Source organism: Podarcis cretensis (genome assembly GCF_951804945.1).
Source record: "Podarcis cretensis genome assembly, chromosome: 17".
Lineage (NCBI taxonomy): Eukaryota > Metazoa > Chordata > Lepidosauria > Squamata > Lacertidae > Podarcis > Podarcis cretensis.
In genome coordinates this window covers 4243487-4257374 of record NC_137187.1, presented here as the reverse complement: position 1 = coordinate 4257374, position 13888 = coordinate 4243487, and the positions used below count along the sequence as shown (strand labels likewise).

Sequence of the window (13888 nt, the reverse complement as noted above, 5' to 3'; positions counted from 1 at the left end):
CACACACACACAGAGTTGCCATCTGCCCATGCCTCCCTATTGTTTAATTGTTTTGTTGTGACCATGAATGACATTGGGTCGGGTAGAAAACAAAGCTCATCATCCACCCACCCTTCCCTTCCCCCAGAATGTCTCTGGGCCCATGCAGAGATGTTTTGTTTGGGGTTCCCCCCCCCTTCCCTTTGGTGTATATTTTGTTTTTGTTTTTTTACTTTGCTTGGTTTTGGGGTGTTTGGATTGGCTCTTGTTGCCGTTTGGTTGTGGAGAATGTTCTGGCTACTGGGGGGAACTTTTTTGGTCTGTGTTGTGTTTGTTTGGGGGGGCTGTTGACGGAGAGCAGAAGAGTTCTGAGCATCACCGTTTTTCCCTTCTGTGAAATGGGTTGTTCCCAGGCCCCGAAAGGTGGGAGACCCCTGATCTAAAAGAACAAACCAGAAACAGGCTGTGTATCTGCTAAGTCTTTGTATGTGTGATAAGAAAGAGTCTAGCAGGAAAGTCTAGCATTTTGCCTTCATTGCTGCCATTTCCAACAGATTCCTTTGCACCTGGAGAGATGCAGGAGTCAGTTTAGCTGGAGTCTTGCCGCCTTGTGCAATGTATGCATTTTTTCTGCCTCAAGACAGGAAATGGGTCTCGCTTCTGCAAGCTTGCTAGACAAAGGCTTCCTTGGCAGCATCTTCCCCCATCCCCCTAGGAGCCGGGGATTCCTTTTATCGTGCAACACAGTGTTGGGATGTGTAATATGAACTGAGAACAGAAATGCGGTAAACCCAAGAGCTCCCGGTATTAGAACTGTGGCAATACTGCGAGGCCCAGTGTGGGGGTCGAAGGAGGGACTAAAATTAGAGCCTGTGAGAAACAAGTTCTCCATGCTGGAGGCATCCATGTCCCTCAAGGCTGGGACGCCTCATGCAACACAGACAGGGAGGGAGGGAGGCAAAGGTGACAACTGTAGCATCAGGAACCATCACATGACCTACCTACCTTCCCAGCCCTGATTAGGCACGCAGCACTATTGAATGGTGTTATACCACAGCAGGAACACCAGGGAGCTGGTAAAAAAAAGGTGTGAATTAAATATTTGAGTGTGAACAATGAAGTGTGCCTCCTCATTAATGGGAAACAACCTACCTCGTGGGATCAAACATTTAGGGGGGACTAGCTTCTTTCAGTTTCTCTCATCTCACACACGGGATGTTGTTCTGGTCCATTCAAAGGTAAATCTTCTAGAACAGGTTTCCTCAACCTCAGCCCTCCAGATGTTTTTGGCCTACAACTCCCATGATGCCTAGCTAGCAGGACCAGTGGTCAGGGATGATGGGGACTGCAGTCTCAAAACATCTGGAGGGCCGAGGCTGAGGAAGCCTGGCCTAGAACATCAGTTGTTGGTACCCATCAGCCTTGAGAGATCATGGAGTGCGCCTCCAGGGGTGTAGTCAAACCGCTGTAGTCAAGCCTGGGAAGTGTGTATGGAGGTCCTGGGCTGCCCAGATCTCCCTCTCGACCTCATTCATGGGGTCCAAAGGAAAGCACAGCAGTGTGTTTGGCACCAGGTTGGTTAGAGGGCTTGCCAGAAGGCAGCATACAAGGTGGCATCCAACCATTTTAGGGACCAGTCTCTGGATTGGTGTCAGGTTTACTCTTCAACCTTTTCTTCTCCCAGAGATATCCCACAAGGCAGCAGAGGATTAGGGTCAGAGTTTTCTTTCTCCTAGATGGGCTACCATCCCAGGTTGATGAGCCACAGTCCCTTTCTAAGAATATTAAGTGTCCAAAGCTTGGATTGCTTCAAAGCGTGCTGCTTTTACCAACCTCTGCCCATGAATTTGTTAAGACTCAACCCATTAAGCACATCCAAGGGTACCTTATGATGGGTAGCTAACCTGCAGCCCTCTGACTGTTGCTGGGACTCCATCAGTCCCAGCCAGCGTGGCCAATGGTCAGGGATGTTGGGAGTTGTAGCCTAGCACCATTTAGGAGGCCAAAGGTTAGCTCCAAAGCTGCTAGAGCTCAGACCAGCTGTGTTATCCCTTTCAGGGGCCTGTTTACATTCAGCCTCTTTGCAGGCTGCCTCTGGGGATCTGGAGTTCAGCATGAATCTGGGTCCTGTTTGGATCTTGGCCTCATCACTCTTCTAATGGGTGGGAGGTGCTTTTGCTCACAACATGCTTGCTGTTTTATGTGCTTTCCCAAACATGGGTCTCCAGCTGTTTGGGGACTACTAGCTAGCAAGTCAGGGATGATGGGAGTTGTGGTCCAAAATCAGCTGAAGACCCAAGTTTGGGAAACACTGATGTAAGTGCATGATGTAACTCCTAGAAGCCAGGAGGATGAGCTTCAGCACCCTTTCCCCATTTCTAATACAGTGGTACCTCTGGTTAAGAACTTAATTCCTTCCAGAGGTCTGTTCTTAACCTGAAACTGTTCTTAACCTGAAGCACCACTTTAGCTAATGGGGCCTCCTGCTGCCGCCATGCTGCCGGAGCACAATTTCTGTTCTTATCCTGAAGCAAAGTTCTTAACCTGAAGCACTATTTCTGGGTTAGCGGAGTGTGTAACCTGAAGCGTCTGTAACCCAAGGTACCACTATAGTGTGATGCAAACAAAGAACAGAATGGTTGCAGAGGCATTAGGAAAACAGGTCTGCATTAAAGAGGTTATGTGCATGTGTGTATACACACACACACACACACACACACACACACACATTAAATGTACATAACAGTACAAGTCGGAGGTAAAGAACCTGCAGCCCATCCGCTGTTTGGTGGACCATGCAGGGAGTTGTTTTATGCACTCAGACCACTGGATCTGTCTACTGACTGTGACACTTCCCAGCCCTGGCAGGAAACTGGAACAGCCTGCATTTCGGGCAGAAGCTCTACAATTGCATTGCAGCCCTTCCCACTTACAGCCCTCATCAGTCCCAGCCAGCAATGTCTGTAGCCAGGGATGGCTGCAACCCAAGAGCATCTGCAAGGCTCACATGTTCCCCAAAGTTGCACTAAAGGTGAGCTTACATCCCTTCTACTTGTGCTCTCACCAAACCTGGTCTTGCACCTGCATTTGTCCTGCAGAGCCAAGGATCTTCTCAGACAGCTCCTCTTGATTCTAAAAGTCTAGTGCTTCCTACCCACAGAAATTTGCACTGTCCAAGCAACGCAGGCTGCAGGAAGACTAAGTTTCTCACCGTGTTCTGCGTTATTTCTTTCCTGTATCGGCAAGCAGGTGTCCTGCTCTTCCGCCAGGGTTCCCTTTGGCGTTGCAAAGTATTTACTGCCTCAAGGTATTTACTGCTTGCTTGCTGCTGTACTGACACAGCACCACAACAGATTGCAAGTAGACAACTTGGGACCCTGGCACACATACATTTGTTGCACACTACCCACCCACCCCCGGTAGTTGAAAAGGATGTTTTAGAGATCCCTTTAGTGATCCTATATCTACTTCAGCTGCTCTTGAACAACTGCAAGAGACAACATAGTACAAGGAACCCACTGAGCAGATTCCATTTTTCCTGTACTTTTTTTATTATTAAAAAAACACCTGGTTTTTGTCAAGCAACCCTAATGTATCTTCTTGGTGATGTATTCAGAATTTCAGCAGGAGGCGTCATAGTTACAATGATCACAGGATTCCATGCACATAATCCAATTGCATTACGAGATAGCGATGGTGACTTACCGGGGGGGGGGGGGATCAACTATTTGGGTATGCTGGCATACCGCAAGTTGTCGTTTTCCCAGCTTCAGCAGTATCCTCCATCACTCCAGTATTTAAATAATTACTCTAATTACTCAAGGTCAGATGCTGCTTGGATTTGCTAAACATGCCCACACTATCATGGAACCTGCCATTTCATACACTGCAGCTGGGGATCGGGATATCGAGCTGTTTAATATATTGTAGGACAGTTCTGCTTTTCCAGCGTCATCTGTAGCAAAACAAACACACTCCCTGCATTTAAATCAGGACAGATTGTAGAGAAAATGAATACATCCTACAGCAGAGACAGAAGATCCTTCAGCAACATGTGATAATGAGGGGAGGGGATTTAGGCAGCAATCCTTTGAGTAAGGCCACGCGCAATGCAAGTACGCAGGAAACAGTTCTATTTTCATAGGCCACAATATCTATGTGACAGGGACAAAGTACAGTGGTACCTTGGAAGACATTCCGGAAGTCTGCTCCACTTCCAAAACATTCGGAAACCAAGGTGCAGCTTCCGCACCAGATGTTTGGGTTCCAAAGAACATTCATAAACCGGAACACTCACTTCTGGAGTTGCGGCATTCGGGATCCAAAAAGTTCGACTCGCAAGGCATTAGTCAACCATGGTACGACTGCACTGCCCAGATTTTTGTACCCTCAAATGTTTACATTTGTGTTACATGTCTGCTGCGTAGGACCTTCATGCGTGACTTCCATGTCATCAGCAGCACCAGCACCGGGGAAGCCTCCAAGTGTCATTTGACAACTCCTTTCAACCCCTAGGCAGTAAGGCCCAATGGTCAAGGATGGTGGAAGCTAGATGTCTGCCAGACGTGGTCAACATTCTACAAGGATAGCAATGGCATGAGTTGTGGCATATGGCATAACATCCCTGAAGTGCTTTTCTCATTTCCTTCTGCAACAGCCCGGTCACACGTTTTCTTCTTTGAACAGACATGGTACAAAAATTAAGTTACCAATTATGTAGTGCAAATGGAGCTTCTCCCACTACTTCGAGTTACACTTGTACCCAAGACTCTGCCCTGACCGCATAAACGTTGTGTTTAGGTCTCCTCTCATCTCATGCAGGAGATGTGGTTTGGCCTCCTACATGTCACTTCAGGGGAAAGAGCCTCATTTTTCACAGAGTGAGGGACCACCACTGATTCTCACCCCCTGCCCCCCACAATGCAGCATCCAGATAGTCTAGTCTGGGCTTTCCTGCTCAGACCTCTCAACTGCAGCATCCCAGGTGGTCGTTCTACAAGACTTGACTTCCACAGTGCCAGAAAGAGATCCCAATTAGGAAAATTACATGGCCAGGTGTTTGGTTTATCTTGACACACTTTATTCTGCTCATATTGATGGTTTCAGTGAATTTAGCTCGTTTATGCAAAGGAAACAGAAGGTGCATTATGCCAGTTAAGATAAGGGAAGGCAGGACAAGGAGGAACAAAGCACGGTATGGCTATCTGAGGTCCCAGTCAGGAGCTGCCCTAGCTTAGGCCATTTCTCACTATAGCAAAGCCTTCCGGCCTCTGCTGGCTGCTCATAAGCCCTTCGTGATGGAAGAGTCGACACCAGCTGTGGCCAACCTCCTGACAAACGTACTCCACCCACAAGTGCAAAGCATGAGATAGAACCACCAGCTAGGCTGCATACGCATGTTCCTTCTACCAGGGTGCAGGTTTGACCGCAGTCTACTGAGCAAAGGATTTGCATGAGCACAGCATGGCTGCTGCAGGCAGGCAGGGACGTGGACCCGGCTGTGCTGTAAACTAGGCCTGCAAGATCTCCTGCTCCTGTCCAGGTGCTACATTCTTCACCTACTATCTACAGTGTTAAAGATAGGGTACATTTCCAGGGGGTGCTATGGCCTACGTTTTAAGTACAGTGGTACCTTGGTTCTTGAACTTAATCCGTTCCGGGAGTCCGTTTGACTCTGAAAACCAAGGAGCAGCTTCCTGCGCACAAGAGAAAGCCGCGTCGGATGTTCGGCTTCCGGAAAACATTCGCAAACCGGAACACTTACTTCCGGGTTTGCGGCGTTTGAGTACCAAGGTACCACTGTACCTGGTTTCTTCTCCCTTCCCACTTTAAAAGCAGCAACCCCCTTCTCGCTATCACTCAAGACAGAGGACGCAGACTCGTTTCAGGTGGCAGAGGAGTGTTTGTTGGCGGAGATTAAAGAGTACATGAGCTGGTAAATTGACACATGCCAGAGGGAAAAAATATTACGGCTGTGTTCCTTACAAAGACAGAAACGACACGTGCGTGAGAAAGCGGCTGAAGTCCTCTGCATAGAGAAAGAAAGTCCCTTGCTTTAGGCACAGAGGGCCTAGGGGAGGGGGTAAACTTTTTTGCCCATGCATAAAGAGATGGAGCAAGTGGAGAGGTAACAAGGGGGCAGGGGGGAGAGAGAGAGAGAGAGGCAAAACATACAACATCCATGAGAACAGACAAGGAAAGCAAAAGAAAGTAGCCGGGAGGGCTTTCCTCTCAATACAGACGGCAGCAGATCAAAACCAAGATCTTGTCCAGAAGAGATCAAGAGGCCTCTTTAAACACCTTACTGTGTTTCCTCCCCAAAGCGACAGCAGCATCACAAAACACGGACCCCGGATCCTCTTCAGGCGTGTTGCGCTTCCGCCAGCACAGCTCCGCTGAGACAGGAGAGGTTTATCCAAACCAGCAGAGAGCTTCGGCGTTCCTGTTCTCCTCTAAGCATCCCCCGAGGTGGGGGGAGGTGGGGAGAGATCAAGGAGATGGGCTCTGCAAATGAAATGCTGGTGCGTGGCAGTGGGCATGCAAAAAGAGTCAGCACCTTCACAGCATGCTATGGGGAGAGTATTCCTGGAGTTAAGACATTGAAGGGCCCAGATCATATTGCTTTGTCCGAGGCCACAGTGCAGCCCCCTGTCCTAGAGCACTGCAGTCTCTATATCTCCTTCCGCCCTTCAACACTGTTCTCTTTCTGGCCAAACTCTGATTGGAGCCATATTGGGACACCCAAACACCTCTCTCTTCCCCCTCTCTGTGATTGTGCTTCATAGCTATGCCACTTCCTCTGTCTTTGACTGGCAGGCACGGCAGAACCCACTCTAAAGCAGATTTAAAACCCATTTGCACTGGGCTTCTCTTCCAATCAGGATCAATACTGCACCTCCATAGCATGTCAGGTGGCAAAATAAGCATGAATTCATACACACATGCTCACCACTGGGAGCATCGTTAAGTGATCGCCAAAAATAGGAGTGATGAAAGGCATGTATGTGAATCTGCACTCAAGCGGTCCCTGGAAACACCGGCATTCTGCGTGACCACCTCTGACCCAAGAAGCCTAAAAACTAGATAGGAATTCAGGCCTGTTATTGCACAGCAGGCCTGCTTTTTAGAAGGAAACCCTTCTACGACTCCCTAAGAGGCAAAGAGGGACATGCTGCTACTGTTTTGCAGCAGGACTTGGGATCCAGCTAAGCAGCAAGTAGTCTGGGACTTGCTGCTGGAATCGCAAGCTCCATCTAAGTGCCGGAGTGTTCCAGCAAACCACATGGCCACAGAACTGCAAGATGCACATATCTGACCCTACTTCTGACTATCCTGGGAACGCAAGCCTCCACAAACGGTGCGCTTGCTCCCTGGAGCAGAGGAGACTGGATCAAACCAACATCTTCCCTGCTAGGGTTCATGAGGCCAAGTGTTGCCCGAGGATTGCAAAGAGATGTCCCGTCTTCATAGGACCAGAATTTCTGCAGACAGAGCAAACACCATGAGCTTATGCCTCACATTAAGGGAACACTATCCTGGGGTCACAATGTCCAAATCTTCTCCCTGGTGCTGGCCCCTCCTCTCTCCTCCCGCCACCTGTAGAGATGTAAGTCATGCTGTCCCAAAGCAAACACACGGCAAGAGAGGTGCAAGAGAAGCGGACACCTAGAGTAGGCCTCAGACCCGCAAGCGTCACTCAACCACCCCACACATTTCCTCCTCTTGTCCCGCTGCCACCCTCCAAGGCATGGTGGCCTGCTCAGAGGCTGATGCAGCTGTGAAGGGGGAATCAACTCAAATCTGGAAACACTGCGTTAAAGTCTTGTATGGAAGGCAAACAGAACCAAAAGGAAAACTGATGACTAAGCCAGAATGAAGGGAGAAAGGAAAGGAAAGGAAAGGAGGAAGAGGAGGAGGGGGAACACCTGGGACTGGAAAGGGAGATGGGGAAAGGAGGCTGCAGACTGGGGAGGGAGGGGGGAAGGGACCACATTCTCAGGTAAAAAAGTAGACTGGGGGACAGGAAGAAACAGAAGGAAAAGAGGGGAGAGAACAAGAGGGCATGTTACACCAAGCCTCCCACACTGAACACAGGCTGAACATCCAAAGAAAGGAAGGGCCACCCTTAATGTCATGCCTCTGCCCTCATCCAGCAGGCAAAACAACCCCGTTGTCCTAGAAGGCACCAGGGTCACAGATCTGCTGGTCTTCAGCATCACTCAGAGGAGAGAGGTAGCAGGTAGAGTTTTTCACACCCACAGGCCGGTGCTGTTTATCCGGTGGTCAGGGAGGGGGGTCACAAGCCCAGTCCCCCCTGCCTCCCCCTTGGTACTTACGTGCAATTGCGATGACCACAATGGCACAGATCACTCCCAGCATGATCATCATCTAGGGAGAAGAGTCACCGTGAGCTCACACATTCAACACAGCACCCCGCGCAGACAGACATCTCACTAAGGGAAGCATTTTAAAAGATGCCTCGGACCAAGTGAGACCGCACATCCGCAAAATCCAGTGCCTCTTACCACAGCCTCCGCCAACCAGGTGCCCCCCCCCCCCAGCACTGTAAGTCCCCATCACTGGATCTGCTGGCTGGGGCTGAAGAGAGCTAGGAGCCCAGAACATCTGGGAGAACATCAGGTTGATTAAGGCTGGTCTATTACAACTACAGGGACGCAGGTGGTGCTGTGGGTTAAACCACAGAGCCTAGGACTTGCCGATCAGAAGGTCGGCGGTTCGAATCCCTGCGATGGGGTGAGCTCCCATTGCTCGGTCCCAGCTCCTGCCAACCTAGCAGTTCGAAAGCACATCAAAGTGCAAGTAGAGAAATAAGTACTGCTCAGGCGGGAAGGTAAACGGCGTTTCCGTGCGCTGCTCTGGTTCTCCAGAAGCGGCTTAGTCATGCTGGCCACATGACCCGGAAGCTGTACGCCGGCTCCCTCGGCCAATAAAGTGAGATGAGCGCCACAACCCCAGAGTCGGCCACGACTGGACCTAATGGTCAGGGGTCCCTTTACCTTTACCTTATTACAACTACCAGCAACTCTCTCGTCTCAGGCACAGATATTTTTATCCCCCAGCCCTGCTACCCATACGTATATTTTCTCTGGAAATTCTAGGGATTGAACCTGGAATCTCAGAGCATTCATTCTACTTCCAATTGATGGGCCCTCCCCCTCCAGTTCAGGGAACAGCAGCACTATAGGACTGTGACCGTTGTCTCAATCTACCAGTGTAAAATTGCTGTGCGCTCCCCCTCTCCCCCCAAAGCTCACCTTACAGTTCTTCCACCAATACTTTCTCTTGAGCGCTGCTGCACTGCTTTCGAATACTTGAGCACCAGCTTGGAGCGCATCTGCTCTTTCATCTAATTCCGATAGCTTCTGGTCTCGCTCCAAGACTTTGTCCACATTCACACGCATAATATCCACCACCTGAATGAGAGAGATGGAGGCGGGGGGGGGGGAGAGAAAGAGAGAAAAGAAAAGGGACAGCTGAATTCACCTGGAAACGAAGAAGGCATGAAGACCCAATGAGAACAGCTCAGGAGGTTAAGCAACTTACTTCTTCCACTTGCGCTTGGGTCTGTTGGAGGCGGCGATTGCTGGTCAAATTTGGGGGAGCTCCAGGGGGGCCTCCAGCATTTTCTTCCCCTTCTTGCCCCGTCCCTGGTTGCTGAGCTGGATCAGACCTGTGGAGGCAAATTAGGTGCAAGAAGTGGTCACACTAATATTAAAGATATGTAACCACTTGAAAGAAACAAGTAGGCCTAGGATTAAAATGGAATTAAATTTATAAATAAGAAAATGTACGATAACGAAAGCTATGTAATATGATTAGGACTGTGATATGGTCTTTTGAAACACTGGTATTGGAAACTGCTACATATAATTACTAAGAAATTCGGATGGAAGAGATTCGAGGAAGTCAAATACTATGTTTATGAAGATGGATGGTACTTAATTTTAATTAAGTGGTAATATGCTGTATGTATCTTTTTTTCTTTTTTCCCTTTTTCTTTTATTTATTGTTTGTCTTTATGTTAATCTTTTTTTCTATACTATGTTTATCTACTGAAAATAATAAATATTATTGGGGGGGGAGAAGTGGTCACACGTGTCCGGTGCTCACTCCGAAGAGATGTCCCCAACCTTTGGGGGAATAGGGGCACTTCTGGAGAGCTAAATGACTGCTATGGGCACCACAAAAGAAAAACTGCTGGTGCTCAGAACATTCCTATCGGCCTCCAAGCAAAAGATTAACACATCCCTCCCAACAGATAAGACGCAGACAGAAGAAAGCAGGAATCACCCCACAAAAGCAGGAAAGTCCCCAAAACAATACCCCCAGCCAAGAAAAAAAATTAAAAATTTGGAAACTTGGAGAGGCAATGTGCCTTGGTGGGCGCCAAGGGTGTGGCTGAGGACATCCAGATACCCACAGGGCCACACTGGGGCCCTCAGCCACAGAGATAAGCAACTAAACTGCAACTAGAAATGAAAGCCCCAAATGTTGTATTCCTAGCAGAACAGAAGGCAGCCAAGGGCATTCTAAAGCTGGAAAAGACACAGAAGAGGGTAACCAAAAATGATCAAAGAGTTGGGCTACTTTCCCCATGAAGGAAAGTGAAGAGCACCCAACTGCTTTTCCTTAAGCCAAAAGAAAGACTTAACTCAAAACATGAGAGGATTACGCACAGTAGAGAGAAGCTTTTCTCTTCGTCCAACGGTGGAACTCAAGGTCACCCAAGAAGAACTTCAAGCAAAGGGTTGTACAAGACACAGTGAAGACCACTAGTTTAGATGGCTTGGAGCACAGATGGGGAACCTGTAGTCCTCTAACAGTTGTAAGACTACAACTCCTATGATGCCTAACTACTGGCTATGCTGACTGAGATGGATCTACACGATTCGCTAATCTACATCTGGAGGACCCATTTCTGGCTTAGAAGACAGGTCTCCACATCCACATGCCATGACAGCCAAAGTAGACCTCTATGCTCATAGGAAACATCTCTCTCAAGACTAGCTTGCTAGGGGACAAACAGAGGCAGGAATCTTTGCTTCTATACCCTTCTTACAACTTCCCAGATGCATGTGGCTGGGTTACCGCTGGCCTGATCTAGTGTGGCTCGTCTAACGCTCTTAAGCCAGGAAATGCCACAGAGATTGCAACTGAAGCTAAACACGCCAATTGCGATAGAAATTCAGAATACAAACAGCTGATAATAAGCAACAATGCTGTGAGATCTTACTGCTCCTCAACTGGTTTTTTACCTGGCAGGGACACCTGTCCATGAGGGATAAAATCAGGGTGACACGGCTGGTATCATGGGCAAGTATGAGCTATGAGCCCAGGATGTCACCTCAGCAACAGTCTAGGCAGTTGTAGGCAAGCCACTATCCGCCTAAGCATCCTCAACTTGCAATATTGAAGGACTGGCCTTCCTTACAAAGCTGTTGTAAGGCTTCCTAGGATGTGTATGTGTGCAGTGCTCTGTAATACTGTGGCTGCGATTACACCGCCAGAGCAAACGTCGCAGCAAACAAGGTCAAACAGCTTCTTCAACATCCAGGGAAACCTAGCAAGCTCCCAGGTCTGTCAAGGTGTGGGCAAACATGGAATAACTGCTGTGTCACAAGGCTGGACCGTTGTTTTTTGCCACAGGAGAAATTTGCTACCGATACCCTTGGGCTTTTGCTGCCGTAATAATTCCTTCCTGCAGCGAGAGAGGAGAGGTCAGGGGAACTAGCAGTTAAGCCCCAGTTCTGAGAGAAAGGCTGTGTTTCTTGCATGGCAACTGTGGGCATGGAACGCAGGCACCAGGATATACTGGACCAATGACTAGTCTAGCACAATCTGCCATAAGGTGTTTGAGGCAGCACCACTGGGCAGCCATTGGTTGGCCCACAGATAAAAGGACATGGATGGAGGCATGCTTTCACCTGAGACGGCAAAGACTTCATAGTTGCAGAAGTCCAAAGGAAAGCAGAGACAAAACTGAGTGTTTCTACTCTAAGCCACCCTTCTGTCTCAAAACCACAGGTCTCTCTTTTCTCCCATCCCTCAATATCTGCTACAGAGATCTCTAGGGTCAGCTTAATATAATTTTGCTGAGCTCCGACGGATTCCTCCACACACAAGCCCATGCAAAGGAGGTTTCCGCACTCCCTTCCCCCCGCCCCTAGCGGCACATGCCAGGCAGAGCCGCCTCGGTCACACATGACACCCAACCCAAAGGTTTGGGCGACTTTCTGCTTTACCCCAACCGCAAAACCCGCATTCGCTTGACCACCTTCCTTTCGACCGTTCCCGCATATTTACATTCACACGTGCAGGCGCCGTCACGTGCGAAAAAGCCCCCCCCCCAGCCATCCCCGCGAATCTTTTTCCTAGCCCCCACACACAACGGAGCCGCCCTTGGCTTCGCTATGAGCAGCCAATGTTTCGAATGGGAAGCGATGCTGCGGGACCCAAGAGACAGAGGGGAGAGCCGGACAAGTGCGACAGGCAAAAAAATAAAGGAGGAAAGCGCTGCTGGCCAGAGAGCCGCGGCCAGCTGGGGCGGGCGGGATGCTGCGCCATCCGCGCCCCATCTGACTTCAGCCCCGGGCAGCCGGGAAGGGACGGCGGGAAGGAGATCGGGGCGGGGGCGGGAGCGGGTGCTGCAATGCGCAACTCGGCAGGTGCCGCAGCCGCGCAGGGGAAGGCGGCAGCGCAGCGCAGGACGGACCGCAGCGGGGCAGGGCGGGCTCCGCCACCCACCACCCAGCCCGGCTGCTACTCACATGGCCGGCTTCGGCTCGGGGAGACCCCTTTCCTCCGGAGCGCTGGACGGAGCGTGCGGAGCGAGGATCGACGGCCCAGCCGGGGGAGCGTCCGCGCCAATGAGCCTCTCCCGCCGGCGCTCGGAGAACTACTGCTGCAGCAGGAGCCGCGCTGCTGCCCCGCGCGCTTTATAGGCGGCCGGAGGGGGCGGTCCCTCTGGCCCTGGCCACGCCCTCCATTGTTGCCGGCCCGGCTGGACCAGCCAATAGGCGCTCACGCCGGACCTTCTCTTGTCCGCCGAAAGAGACACTCCCCCGTCCGGCAGCCAATCAGCGCCCCACTCAATCTGCATACTTCGACGGTGCTCTCCCAAGTCCTGCCTTAATCATTAGACGGGAGCATGAAATCTCAGCTTCCGTTTCTCTGATGCTTTGGGGGTTTTGTTTTGGCCCCCAGGGCGGAAGCAGGAGAGTTGCACGTCGAGGGGGGTGGAGAGAGCCAGGATTTCACCAGGGGCGAAAGGAAGGAGTGATGTATGGAGGTGAGAGCTGGACCATCAAGAAGGCTGGTCGCCCAAGAATGGATGCTTTTGAATTATGGTGCTGGAGGAGACTCTTGAGAGTCCCATGGACTGCAAGAAGATCAAACCTATCCATTCTGAAGGAAATTAGCCCTGAGTGCTCACTGGAAGGACAGATCCTGAAGCTGAGGCTCCAAGACTTTAGCCACCTCATGAGATGAGAAGACTCCCTGGAAAAGACCCTGATGTTGGGAAAGATGGAGGGCACAAGAAGAAGGGGAAGACAGAGGCGAGATGGTGGGACAGTGTTCTCAAAGCTACCAGCATGAGTTTGACCAAACTGCGGGAGGCAGTGGAAGACAGGAGTGCCTGGCATGCTCTGGTCCAGGGGGTCACTAAGAGTCGGACACGACTAAATGACTAAACAACAACAGGAAGGAGAACATTGCTCCATCTGGTCAGCAGTGAGTCTTCCGGGTTTCAGACGGGAGTTTGTTACTGCATTCAGTTGAGCACTGGATTTGGGCTGGAAAGGGGTAGACTAGATAAACGCGTCTTTTGCTGCAACCTGAAGAATTGTAGAGTTGGAAGGGCCCACGAGGGTCATCTAGTCCAGCCCCC

At 50.3% G+C, this 13888-nt stretch overlaps 1 protein-coding gene across 1 annotated transcript; it reads right to left on the bottom strand.

Moving 5' to 3' along the window:
- Positions 1 to 5037: 5037 nt before the first annotated feature.
- Positions 5038 to 12944, bottom strand: VAMP1 (vesicle associated membrane protein 1). The gene is made up of 5 exons (XM_079958915.1): positions 12768 to 12944; positions 9544 to 9670; positions 9255 to 9413; positions 8316 to 8367; positions 5038 to 7991 (listed from the first exon to the last, which is right to left on the bottom strand). Coding segments are annotated over exons 1-5 (357 nt in total). The 5' UTR covers positions 12770 to 12944; the 3' UTR covers positions 5038 to 7974.
- Between the last annotated feature and the right edge of the window lie 944 nt (positions 12945 to 13888).